Below are 13,788 nucleotides of genomic sequence, written 5' to 3' on the forward strand. Positions count from 1 at the left end.
TCTTTCTTGATCGTCTTGGGCCACATGCTTGATCTTAAAACTAGCGGCAGAAATAGCCGCCTTAATTAATAAATGGAGGGGGACAAGAGATTTCAAGATTGTTTGGGAGGCGCCGTGGTTCTGTGTGTACCTCGTTTTCCAAAAATGACAAAACCGTATGTTTTTTGAAGATTTTTCGGATAATTTTAAGCGATTACTCCAAAAAACATTGAAATTCATTCCCAAAAATTCCACCTACAGTTGTCACAAGTGAAGTAAATGGTGCATGTCTTTCTTCATAAATTTTTGTGTATTTTTTGCCATCTTCTGGTTTTTTTAAAACTTTTGATGGTCAGTGAAAACGTAAGATTGGAAACATAACATTATTGTCAACGACACGATACAAAGGTTTGTGAGTCACTTTTTTATATTAGGATGTGCTGTAGTTAAATACATCGTGATCTCTGAAGATGCCACACTTCGTGACGAAATGCGCATCAGTAAACTAATGCACTTCAAGAACTAAATATAGAGGCAATCCCTAGGTAATTAACAAAATGGAGGTAACTAAAAAGGTTCTTGGAACTGTGTAACAATAGCTTAGGTAAAAGTTATTGTCAGATTTATTGGTCTAACTTTGAAATAATTTTACAGCCAGAGAGACAATTAGACAACAATTTCAAAATCGGTAATAAAATTACCGACATATATTGGCATCGCCCGTGCACTTGACTAAATTAGGCCCTAAATATATATGCTGATCGTTGGTGTATTGTATTATGATAAAATTACTCTTAATGATTTGTTAAGTTTTTACACATTATACAGTTATACTGCAGACAAAGAACATAACGACATAACACAAATCGCACTCTTGATTCTTATCTGCTATGGCTACATTGCAGATAACCACTGAGCTCCAGTACTGACAACAGAACAGAGCTAAAGCAGCAGCAGGAGCAGACTGCAGCTAGTGCAGCTGCCTGCAGACAACTTCAATCATAACCAAACCATTCACGTTGTTGGTTGTTATTGTTATTGTACTATAACCTCAAATTTATTTGGATTTAGGTTTTGTTTTGACTTAATTTAGTTTTAATTAATTGATATTCAGTAATGTGATAAGTACATTTTTCATGAAACATAAATAATTATGGTAGCAAAGAAATTTGTAAGGATTGCTTTGGGAATTTCAGGGGGCGTGGACAGTTCTGTAGCTGCTCTGATTTTGAAAAGGAAAGGTTTAGATGTTCAAGGTGTGTTCATGAGAAATTGGGATGTCTCTGACGAAACAGGAAAGTGCTCTGTGAATAAAGATTTAGAAGATGCTGAGAAAACATGTTCAAAATTAGGAATTCCGCTTCATGAAGTGAACTTTTCTAAAGAGTACTGGAATTTTGTGTTCAGTGATTTCATCGAACAATATCAGATGGGTAAAACACCCAATCCTGACATTCTGTGTAATAAATTTATCAAGTTTAACCAATTTGTAAATTATTCTTTAAATAGGTTGGGAGCTGATGCAATAGCAACAGGTCACTATGCGCAAACATCCTTTGGGCCATTTTTAGAAGCTTTTGATAACCAACAAGGAGTTAGACTGTTAAAAGCCGTAGACTCATTTAAAGATCAAACGCTTTTCCTTCATCAAGTACACCAAGAAGCTTTACAAAAGACAATGTTTCCTTTAGGTAAATTCAAAAAGGCTCAAGTAAAATCCATTGCTAGAGAAAATAACCTTATGCATGTTTTAAATAAAAAGGAAAGTACAGGAATCTGTTTTGTAGGCAAAAGAAATTTTTCCCAATTTATATCCGAGTACATACCAGACAGACCAGGAGTATTTGTTGATATAGATTCTGGCAAGGTTGTTGGGTCTCATAAAGGTATCCACTATTGGACGATTGGTCAGCGATGTAGGATAGGCGGGAATCCTGACCGCTGCTTTGTTGCAAGGTTAATTCCAGAAACGCAAGAGGTTCAGGTAGCTTTTGGTGCAAATCATCCTGTTTTGTGGAGTCAACATATAACAACATCAAGAGCCCACTGGATACATTCTGAACCAGAAATCCTAAGGGAAGGTGGAGTACTTGACTGTGATTTTCGCTTTCAGCATACGGATCCACTTTTACCATGTAAAGTAATGTTAAAGGATAACGACTCTCTTCTTATCAAACTAGATAAACCGTTGTTTGCCATAACTTCTGGACAGTTTGCTGTGTTGTACAAAGGTAATGAATGTTTAGGAGGAGCTCAAATAAAAAATTCAGCACCCAGTTTTTTCTCTCAATATTGCTTAGATAACAAATTAAATTACAATTTTCAATCTCATAAAACTCACGATTTTTGTAACAAATAGCTTGATTAAAAAAGCTACTTTTATATATTTTAATAAAGATTTGTGACGTTTAAGCTTTAAGTGCATTATTTTAACCACCTTTTCCCCTTATTGTAAGGAAAAACTTATTGTCTATAAAAAAATTGCAGTGTTCCAAATTAGTTGTGAAGCAGAGTGGCAGTTAATCAATGTGCACAAGAGCTTGTAACAATACTGAAAAATCATAATTATGCACAACTTAAAATATCATAATTCAGGTGTAAGTAAATAATACACAAAATCTGTAAAATACTGAATAAAGGGCTGAACCAAAGAATATACTTAAGTAACTGACCAGATGACTTGAGTTGGAACTGACAGAACGGCTGCTAACCCATTTAGCGACAGATAGTATGATATTATCTGAATACTACATAGCATTAGCCACTTTGGTTTGTCTAGTGTGTATTAATTTGTTCTAGTACCTCTAGCTAAAAAGCTTCCTCATTCTTATAACCTATAAGGAAAAATGGCGGAATGTTGTAAACTCCAGTAAAATAGTGCTTTAAATACAGTAACTGGAAATAAAGTTTTGATTTTAGAATAGGCCTTAATCTTTATTTTATATCAGGTGATCAAGTTTAAATAATCAAACTTTAACTTGTTACTTGTAACTTGTTTATATTAGAGTTTGATAATATAATTTGTTAACATAGGCTACATTTAGATAATGGCAGTACTATCGTAATGCATCAGTAAAGCTGTGTTTACACGAAGCCAGTTGGCGAGCAGGTTATCTGCCACAGGTAACTTGGAATACAGTAGAGGCAGGTAATCTATCCCGTAACCTGCCAGCCCACTGGCTTCGTGTAGACGTGGCTTAACGCATGCTGGTAAATTTTTCACTAAAATAAAACATCAGATTTGAAATTAAAACCAATTACTATCCATTAATAATTAAACTACAACACTTCCCTAACTTGATGCTAAAGGAGAGAAAAGGGATGTTAATACAAACAATACGAGAAAACATTATAAAAAAATAAATTATTTTATAACAAAATATATCTTTCACATATGAGACTGTTTCCACCGGCTGTACATACCGTGAGGAATCTTCCCCATTGAGTATAATTTTTCAATTAGTTCAACAAGTTCTTCATCACTATCCTTTAACAGTTCAGTCAAGAAAACATCCTCGTAAAATTGTCGCCTGAACACAGATGCCTCCAGAACTATTTTCATTATTTCTTTGGTTTGTTTAAAGTGAGCCAACACCTTTGCCACATCCGACTTTCGGCCCTCCTGTAACATTACAAAAGTGGTTGAACATTTGAAAGGATATATTCTTTGTGTTTATTTTTATTTTCTTATGATCGCTGTAAAATTGCCTTGGAAATAGTAAGTTGTAGCTGGTTCATCACAATTACAGTTTCCATGCTGTTCCAGTTTTTGGTCTGATAAAAAGGTACTTTGGTGTTATACTGACCACACAGATAAATCGACTTTCAAATAAGATTTTAATTACCGGTAGTTTGAATAACAAAATCTTCCTAAAACATAGTCTACCTATAGGTTAGGTTAGGTTAATTAATAGGTGTGCTCGGTATAATACCAAATGACCTATGAAATAGTGTCCAATTAAAATTGATTCCCAACATTATCTTTTCTGTAATATTTACTGCCTTCTTAAACAGTGTAGGCCTAGGTGTAAATATATGTTTCAAGTCATCACATACTGGTACTATACTGATTAAGAAGTTATTTATGTTATTAGCATGAAAATTGATCAATTGTCAAATAATTTGCATAGAACATAAGGAAGGTCTCATCTTGGTTTGTTAGTGAAATCCATTTGTTTCCGCCATCGACAGTCCATTGAAAGGTATGGACATGCATGTATTGCTTATGCAAAGACAGGGACTCTTTCATTTCAGTGCAATTTGTATTGTACAGGTGAAAAAATAAAGAAGACATTCATTTTGGAATTTTAAAGAATCTGCAGTCCATGTGTTTCTTAGTTTTCAAGTTAGAAATATGCTATAACTAAAATTTAATGCCAACAACCCTCTTTAAACCAGTGAATATTGCCAATTTTGCAATATAAAAACATTTAATACTCAGCTATAACAATAATGACAATAACCTGTTCAGTGGTGGTGTACTCTCCAAACAGTCCTAGGTAGTCTGTAGACTGACGAAGGTCTGCCAATCGAGTCTTGGCCAAGACTACATAGTCGGCTATCACGCTATGACAGTTGGGTGGAGGGGATGGCAACTACAGAAAGAAATCACAATCAACAATATCCACATTGTTTGAAACTAAAATTGTTTTTATAAACAACAATTAATTTAATTAATTAAGGCCTACTTCTGGTGGTTAGAAATACAAAATACAATATTAATTAACTGTTAGGAATGGTTTACGATTTTCTGAGTAATTACAATAAAAGCACAAAGTTTTACACAGATCAAATAGGATTACAAGAGAGGGAATTTTGTCACCCTACAAACCAGTGAATTGTTGGTGGCTTATTCGGTAGTGTGATGGGATTTATGATCCATGGCAGCGATTTCATGGGTTCGATTTCTGGTTCCTGCCACTATATTTCATCATCAGTTCCAAGCACAGGCCAGACCCCTGTGTGTACTCGGAAAAATCTCAGACCGGCTTTCCTAGCGGCCAATTTTGCTGTAGGATTGTGTTGTATGAGCCTTTTAGCTACTTTTTCCACACCAGTGGCAGGTTATAAGAGGTCAACACGAGAATAATGTTTTGTGTGAATGTGGCAGGAATTGAACCCGTCCTTCTTGCAACGAAGTCTGAGACACAACCACCAGGCAACATAACCAATTTCCTTTACACAATCCAGCACCTGGAAAAACAGTAATCCCTGACCCTTGAGAGTTCAGTTGGTGCTGAGAAACGCAGATTTATTCGTTAGCTGTGAAAACCTGCCTTTACAACCAGAATGTAAAACATGATAACACTTACTTTGTTCACATGAATCTTGAGACACAGAACAGGTTCGTGAGGCACAAGCTCAGATAGAAATTCAAAGAAGTAAGCGAATGCAGAGGCGGGTCGCACTTGTAAGCCTCCGAACCAAGCGCTATACGAACAAAACTTGACTGGGCTCTCAGCACAACACTGCCTCGCGATCAATAGAGCCGAGGAGAGAAGGTTGGCATCCCTGTTGGCACACGCCTGACCCACCCACTCCTCCGTCACACCTGTAAATTAAAATCCAAATAATTTTATTTAAAAAATCATGAATTACATAACATTAAATGTATTTTCCTAATGGAAAGTAAGAAGTAATAAATAGTATATACCAAATCACACTCTTTTTGTAAACCGATCAGAGACATACCTAAACATTTTTATAGCTCATAAGAAGGAAAATTCTATAACCGAATTAATGGATTTCATTTAGTTTAAATGAATATACCTAAAGCTAAAGTTATCATGCATTTTATCTTTTAGTTACACACTTTTTACTATATACCTTTTAGAGATGCAATTCCTTTTACTGACGACAGAACGAACACAGACACTGCCGTCAGCAGCCAACACCAGTTGAATTGTTCTTGTAGAGAAGTAATGCAAAACTTTAACTCCTCAATGAAATCTTCAGCTGTTACGCTTGATAGCACCTAAGACGAATAATACATGTGTTTAAAAGGAAGAGGAGAAAAGTTATTGAATACTATTTGTAGTTAATAGCAGTGATCGATTTGCGGCAGAACAGTGTTCCGGTACCTCTCTTTTGGAAATATAAAAATACTGGCAAAAATAGGTACTAATCACATTAAATAGGTTACAGTTCCGTCACCTCATTTTTTACACATCGAGCACTGGTTATAAGTAAAGTAACCTTGACACACACCTTGTGAGTTGAATACTATACGGATCCGTCTCTATATGCTTAATACAGTAAATAAATGACCCTAAGTAAATTATAATAACCAATGAGGACATATACTGTATTGGTGATATTCTTTATGTGGGTAGGAGAAGTTTACAGGAGAATTAAATTTGGGTTTACAGCGTGATTATCAGTGAAAATGACTTTGGATACTTCAGTAGAGTTCTCATCTAGAGTATGAAGGACTTTCGGTACTTTCCTGTTAAAGGGAACATTCATTATTATCGATGATTTTTTCTAGATATATCGATTTTAACAAATTGAAACATATCAGCTGACAACTACGATAAATATTGTTCAGTATCAACAAACAATAATGAAATGAAACTGATATAAAAAAAATAACCTAACATAACTAACCAAACTTGCTGTGTAACATTTAAAAATTCTGTGTTTAACTCCCTATTCTGTTATCAAACTGAATTTTTAATTGGTACAGCAAGTTTGGTTGTTATGTTAGGTTAGCTTAGAACAGTTTCATTTTTTAATCCATATAATAGAGTATTTTAGACTAAACAAGATCAGTTGTCAACTTGTGACAATCGGAAAACAAAAATATCGATATATCGAGAAAAAAATCATCGATAATAATAATAATGAATGTTCCCTTTAACAGGAAAGTACCGGACTTTCTTATATAGGTATTGTGTTTCTTGTCATATGCGAGTGGTTTAATTTTAGTTAAGGGTAAAATTTACAATATAAGTGCTCTAATTTTTCTCGCATTACCAGCGGTAAAACAATAATTTACAAACAGACTATGTGATGACTAACCTCTTTAAAAACTTGTGAAATGAGAGGTGGTGACTTTGCTGTTGTGAATTTTTCCGCTTGGCATTCAATTGCTTCTTGCACAGTCACAGCTCCTGGATCTACTTGGACCATCATCCGAATCAAAGACAGGCAGAACACCCGTAGTCTAGATGGTACAACTTCCTCGCTGGCTAAAAGGCAAGGGAGAAATGGAATGGGTTCGTCGACTGAAAATGGATCTCGTAGTAATCTGTCTACAAACTGGAAGCAAAAAATAAAACTGGTTACAAACTACGGGCACATATGTGTGCTTGACTAAGACCCAAATTACTGGGGAATCCGGTTCTATCGATAACTAAAAACAATCTTGGCCTGAAAGAAATAGTTACAGCGGAACCTCGATAATATCAACATGTAACCCTTGATAACAAGGGTAATTTTCAAATCCCCTTAAAATTATGTTACCCTTAAAGCCCAATCACATAATTTTACTGTAAACAAAGCAAACCTTGATAATAAGACAGTTGATAACAAGTCTAATTTAATAATCCCCATGAGAATCTTGTTATCGAGGCTCTACTGTAGTACTGTGGTGAGTACATAGTTTCATGTAAAAAATTGTTACTTTTATTCCTGTTAGGGCTTTACAGGACCTGTCAGTTTCACAGTCATTTAAAAGCCTATTTTCCACAAAATGAGACATTCACACTAACCTTCTCCAAAATCAGAGTCAACAGCTGTTGTCCAGGCTTGCAAATGTCCCTGGGTGTGTGACCTCCCAGGTTGACCAACACTCTCAGCAGGGTCGCCACACACTCGGAGAGGTCATCTCTGACAGCATCGTCTTGGCACCAGATCAGGGTCTCGAAGTCTTCACTCAACTGAACTACTGAGTCAGCATTGCTTAAACAAAGAACAAGGTCTACCTACAGGCCATTTTATTTTTTTATTTCTCCCCTATACATAGTAAATAAAATAAAGTAATGTTGAAAAGTAATGTTTTAGTCAAAATTTTGACTTTATGAGTTTTGTTTGAAGTTATGGTGTGCGTACATAGCTACAGACAACACCAGTGGTCCAATTTGGATGAAATTTGGTATGTGGGTACTAATCTGTATTGTATCTCCAGGCGTTTTTCAATTTTTTTTTAAATTTCAATTTTAATGGTGATTTTTCTATAAAAACCCATTAAGTAACAGAAAAATCCAATTTTTTACAAAAACGGCATTACAATTTTCATTAAAATTGAGTATGTTATAATAAGGACTATAGCATACTCAATTTTAATGAAAATTGTAGGCCTAATGCCGTTTTTAACTCCAAACAAAATGGTACAACACCCCCCCCCCCACCCCCATTGTATTAAAATTTACGATTTAAAAGTTATTGCAACTTTTGTTATTTTCCATATAAAATATCATAGCTACTCCCACCGATTACCCATAATTGTTTTTGACAAGAATAGGAGAAAGTATGTGTCAGATTGTGTTTATTTTAAATCTGTTTTACATTCAAGAGTGGTTCAAAATATGGTGATGTAATTTCTACAAAAAGATTTAACATTTAGTCCATAGTACTTACAAGTATATGTACGAGGTAAAATGAATGAAGTTAAGTGTCTGGAGTTGCCACAAACATTCCAGGGAGAGGAGGCTTCCCTGAAAGTGAATAAACAGAATTAATGAATATAATTTTAACAAATATAAATGCTAAACCATGTAGGCCTACCTAACAAAAGAGTGAAACCAAAGTTTTCTCACACAGATTTAACACTGTTTCAATAGTATTTTTAGAGCCATCCTTTTAACTTAGGTAATCGCTAAACCATACCTAAAAATTGAATATAATCATGTCTGGCCTTATATCTTACTCATTCTTGCCTCCAGGACTGGTACAATGACTATGACTACAAAATAAAGATTATGTAGGCCCTACCTTTTGTCTTGTTAGTCCATTAATTAACCAATACAAGAATATTAGTTTCAGAGCGTTTTCTATATTTTAAAATTTCCAAAGATCATAAAATTTTCACAAACTGACACATATTGTCGCAAATGTTTCTCGTGACGATAAGTTTTTGTTGCAATTCAATGGTTTTCAGCGATTTAAGAGTGGAGCTATATAACACCATTGACTAAGGAAATAAAAGTTTGTTTCCCTGTTCTGTGATAACACTCTCAAAATATTCATCTTAGGCTATAATTCTACTATGCCACTACAACAAATTGTGTAACATAACTGTAATTAGTATTTCCTCATAATTAACACCCATTATTAACCTTAAATTACAAAGTATGATCGGCCAGTGTAGAAAGTTAATTTCTAATAATGTCTACCAGAGGTTCTATTGGAAAACCAAGTGGCTATGAAGAATTTATTTTGGTAAAAAAATCAGATAGGCCACCAGATAAATAAAATTTATGGGCCATTCTATAATTAAGTGAAACTTTTTCCCCTCAAGGTTTTCTAAAAAATACGAATTTTTAATATAAACTTGAAATTATTTTATTTATGAAGCAAGATTATATTTAAGAGATCAAAATGTTATTTTATTAAAATAATTTTACGTTTTTAAGAGAAAAAATCTGCAAAGTACCCGAAATGTCCCCACCAACGTTTTTTACAACGCTGACAAGTGATTTATGAAATAAATCATTGAATTTATAGGTTATAACAAATTCTCTTGATTTTAGAATGACCTATATTTTTCTTACCTGTAAATTAAACCAACAATTAATGGCAGAGAAATCACTTTTGTACTTTTTCATATGTTTAAAAACATCTTTTAAATCATCAATCTCTCTTCTAGAATAAGGTGATTTACTTTTTATACAATGTTCTGAAAGTTTGTATAAGCATTCTTCAAAAGATGAACACATTCTGGTTGGGTCACCTACAATTAAAAAAAAAAAAAAAAAACAAAAAAAAAACTGTGATACTCATATTTTACAATCACTTAGAAAAACACATATTATAAGTTGTATATGTAAAATTGTATAAAAATGCCATCAAAAATAGGACAGCCTAACCCAAACATTGAGGCAAAATTGTGAGTTAGGTACTAAGATCTTCAAATTTGAAATATAAATTAATAACACAATAGAGTACTTTCTTGTTAAAGGGAACATTATTATAGATGATTTTTCCCGATATATCAATATTTTTGTTTCCTTTACAATCCATAAGTTATTCATTCTGTTTTAATACATTAAAACACATTTAAATTACAAATTGACAACTGATCTTGTTCAGGTAAAAAAAATAATATATGGATTAAGAATATAACTGTTCTAAACTAACCTAACATAACTAGCCTAATCAAACATGCTGTACCATTCCAAAATTCCGTTTCACAACAGAAAGAGCCTTGGGGAATATCAAACGGAACTTTGAAATGTTACAGCAAATTTGGTTAGTTAGGTTAGGTTATTTTAGAACAGTTTCATTTCAGTATAATTTTTATATTTTTATACCAAACAATATTTATTTATCATAGTTGTCTGCTGATATTTTTCAATTTGTTAATATCGATATAGGATAGAAACATAAGCACCAACCTTAACTTACTTTTGTAGGTTTGCTGCAACGGCAAAGGGAAAGTATTTTTTTCTATAAAATGTGAATATAGTAGGCTAAGGCCTAAGCCTAAATAGTAGGCCTATGAAATAAATAAATTTGCCAAATTTTATAAATATTACACGAGTTCTACATGCCTTCATAACAGCTAAAATAGTGTGTAGAGTAGAATGCCAGATATAATTCAAAAAGCATTTCTGCACAAATGTAGTTTTGTTTTTTGCAAAGATGCACACCATAGCACAGAAAACATACTACTATAACCCAGAATGCCAACCGCGTGGTAAAAAGCATTAAGTGTTTTGAGAGAGCTTTGCCTGTCAAACGTAGGCAGCGCCACCAGCGTTGCTATGCTGAGTGCATGTATATCATATCACAACCACTTAAGGTACAGATGCCTCCAAACAAATTTTTAGTTTTGTATATTATTACGGCGATATCTTGAGAAATATTCAGCGGTGAAAATTAATGGTAAGCCGGGTTTACACGATGCCAGTTGGCGAGACAATTGTCAGGAGACAACTGACTGGCTTGGAATTACTGGCTTCGTGTAAACACTTCAGGCCAATTGGCCTGAAATTCAGTTGTCTCCGGGAGTAGACTGAGGACAATGAGCTGGGCCCAGTGAGGCCCCCACCCCTCAAAAACCCAGTTGTCGTGACAATTGGCGCCGTGTAAACAGTGTAGAGGCCAATAGCACTGTCTTATCTTTTGGCAGTAGTACCCTGGTTCACTGTAAAATGTCTGGGCAGGTGTTGGTCACGTGTAAACAGGTTCTCGTTCAACTTGCCTGGCCTACGACAATTCCAAAACCACGTAATGCCAATTGGCAAAGACAATTGTCTCGCCAACTGGCATCGTGTAAACCCGGCTGTATATTTGGATTCAGGAGGTAAAAAAGTATAAGATATCAAAATTAAAAATTCGTTTGGAGGCATCTGTACGGAATAAATACCAAGGTCTCTTCCTTAGGATGTATTGGTTCAACAATACAATATTATTAGTTGGTTAAAGTTTAAAGCCAATTCCAATACAGAACACTTAGCCTACTAACTTACCCTATACCTTATAAAAAGTGACTCGTTAAAAAAATGGACTTTGCAAACTATTCTAGGCTTGCTGTGGAGTCTAGTCAAAATAATCCACATGGAGTAGTTTTAGTTTTATAATTAAGTTGTACTTATTGACTTTTGAACTTTATTTACCCTACGTGACAACCTGATGAAGATAAAACCATTATGAATCGGATCGGATGTGGTAGGTTAAGGTTATGTGTACTGTGTACATACAAGTTTGTATTCATTGGTGTAGGCCTAGTGGCCTAGTTATGTTTTCCACCACAATTACACTAACTAATAGTCAAACCACACTTTAAAACCTACAGAAACTTTATTAAGGCTAGAACTTTGACTTAAAGTTGCTTATTAAATATCAATTACGGAATGTCAAGAAACAACGATATTGAACAAGTAGGATAAAAACATTTCAATATTTTACATAAACACCCCGTTCCCGCCATTACTCACCTACGCCGACGCCGACGCGACCGACACTCGACAGCCGACAGCCACACCGATCATCTGTGCAGTGGAAGTGTGAAATTTATTTACCGGCTAATGCCTAACGGGCGGCGACTTAACATATTTCATGAAGCTTCTACCACCAAAAGTACAATTAATAAACAAAGAGTAACTTGTTTAATTTCAATAGGGCCGTGCCATACCGCACATGGTTGAGCTTGTTCAACAGTCAAACAAGCTCCACCGATAGAGCCTGTGCCTGTGAGAGAGCGGACATTTCTGTACATATGCCCTCAATTTCTCAATCAAATCAATTCAAATCAAATCAAAATCAATGGGCACAAGTAGACGCATATACTCACTAACAAATATTACGGTGTAGATAACAGCTACTTTATATAGATTTAACTCTCCTTGTAGTACGTCAAAGTTATTTTTGCGGGCAAAAAATTCTAAACTATTAGCAAAACTTATTATTTTTTTTTGTTGCTTTGGCTCTACACCTTGGCATTTTCCAATAAGCCAATTCAAACGTTTTTATTGGAAAGCGGTCCAAACCATCGATATCTATTACTACAACTGTAGTAATTATAGAGATCGATGGTCCAAACCCATTAAAGTTTATTGGATGTGTCGGGCTACCGGGGTCCCTCCCACACTGGAGCCATAGACGCTAACCAATTAAAGCTAAAGGTTAATGACAGGGAGGCTCCGGGATGTTATAGAATTTGTTGATTACACTAAAATGCAAAATAAGGTAATACTGAACTTTGTTTGTGCTATATTGCATTTTTTACCTGGCACTTTTGGGGTAAACGCCTATTTCACCCTGAAAATCGTGAAAAGCTCTAGAAGTCGGAAACTTTTGGCACTTGAAAAATATGTTTCGGACTTTTATGTATTTTCTTTATTTTTAAGTGTCAGTAACTTAACCTAACTTGCTATTTTAATGATTTTCAAACCTGGTTTTCTGGGTAAAGACGGCATTTGCCAAAAAAGTGAGAGAGATAAAGCGTTTGAAATGGCCTAAAAATATCAAGAATAAGACAAAAGTAAAAACAATAATTCAAGTGCCAAAATCGCAGATTTTTAGCACTTTTTGTGATTTTCAGGGAGAAAGAGTTTCCCACTAAGGTGTCAGGAAAAAAGTGCATAAAATAGCCTTATTTTAGTAAATAAGGTAAAAAAAATTACCCAAAATGTAATTAATTGAAGTGACATGGTTCGAACAAATCACGTACTAATTGAACGATTGGAACGGTTAGGGTTCACTTACTCTACGAATCATTGACACAATGAGCCTCCAAATATGTAATTCTTAAAACACATGGCTCACTTACTCTACAAATCATAGTCTATACGAGCTTCGTAAATAATATTGAAGGTTCACTTGCACTACAGGCTCGTATACTATACGAGCCGATCAAAAATATCAAATAAATGAAGAGGGTTCACTTACTCTACAGATCATAGTGCCTATGAGCCAAGCGTATGAATTCTTGAATAATTCAGGAATAAGCTCGTATAGTATACGAGCCAAAATACTGAATTTAAATAAATTACAGGAGTAGGCTCGTATACTATACGAGCCTATTTCATGATAACTATTACACAAATAGAAGACGGCTCACTTACTCTACAGTTCATTGGCACAATGATCTGTAGAGTAAGTGAACCCTCTACAAATATTAGAAGGCTCACTTACTCTACGGTT

At 34.6% G+C, this 13,788-nt stretch overlaps 2 protein-coding genes across 2 annotated transcripts; one reads left to right on the forward strand and one right to left on the reverse strand.

The window, feature by feature from the left end:
• Positions 1–1,035: 1,035 nt before the first annotated feature.
• On the forward strand, positions 1,036–2,348 carry LOC128986942 (mitochondrial tRNA-specific 2-thiouridylase 1). The gene has a single exon (XM_054407561.1). The coding sequence runs from the start codon at positions 1,133–1,135 to the stop codon at positions 2,336–2,338; it is 1,206 nt and encodes a 401-aa protein (XP_054263536.1). The 5' UTR covers positions 1,036–1,132; the 3' UTR covers positions 2,339–2,348.
• A 1,019-nt stretch (positions 2,349–3,367) lies between these two features.
• LOC128986780 (Fanconi anemia group A protein homolog) lies at positions 3,368–12,023 on the reverse strand. Its single transcript, XM_054407301.1, has 9 exons — positions 11,994–12,023; positions 9,693–9,871; positions 8,560–8,636; positions 7,692–7,881; positions 7,000–7,239; positions 5,806–5,953; positions 5,292–5,530; positions 4,443–4,574; positions 3,368–3,601 (listed from the first exon to the last, which is right to left on the reverse strand). Exons 2-9 carry the CDS (start codon positions 9,855–9,857, stop codon positions 3,368–3,370), a joined length of 1,425 nt encoding a protein of 474 aa, XP_054263276.1. The 5' UTR covers positions 9,858–9,871; positions 11,994–12,023.
• Positions 12,024–13,788: the final 1,765 nt, after the last annotated feature.

This window comes from Macrosteles quadrilineatus, unplaced genomic scaffold, assembly GCF_028750875.1.
Source record: "Macrosteles quadrilineatus isolate MER2022 unplaced genomic scaffold, UCM_ALF_1.0 Scaffold_2__2_contigs__length_208266976, whole genome shotgun sequence".
Classification (NCBI taxonomy): Eukaryota; Metazoa; Arthropoda; class Insecta; order Hemiptera; family Cicadellidae; genus Macrosteles; species Macrosteles quadrilineatus.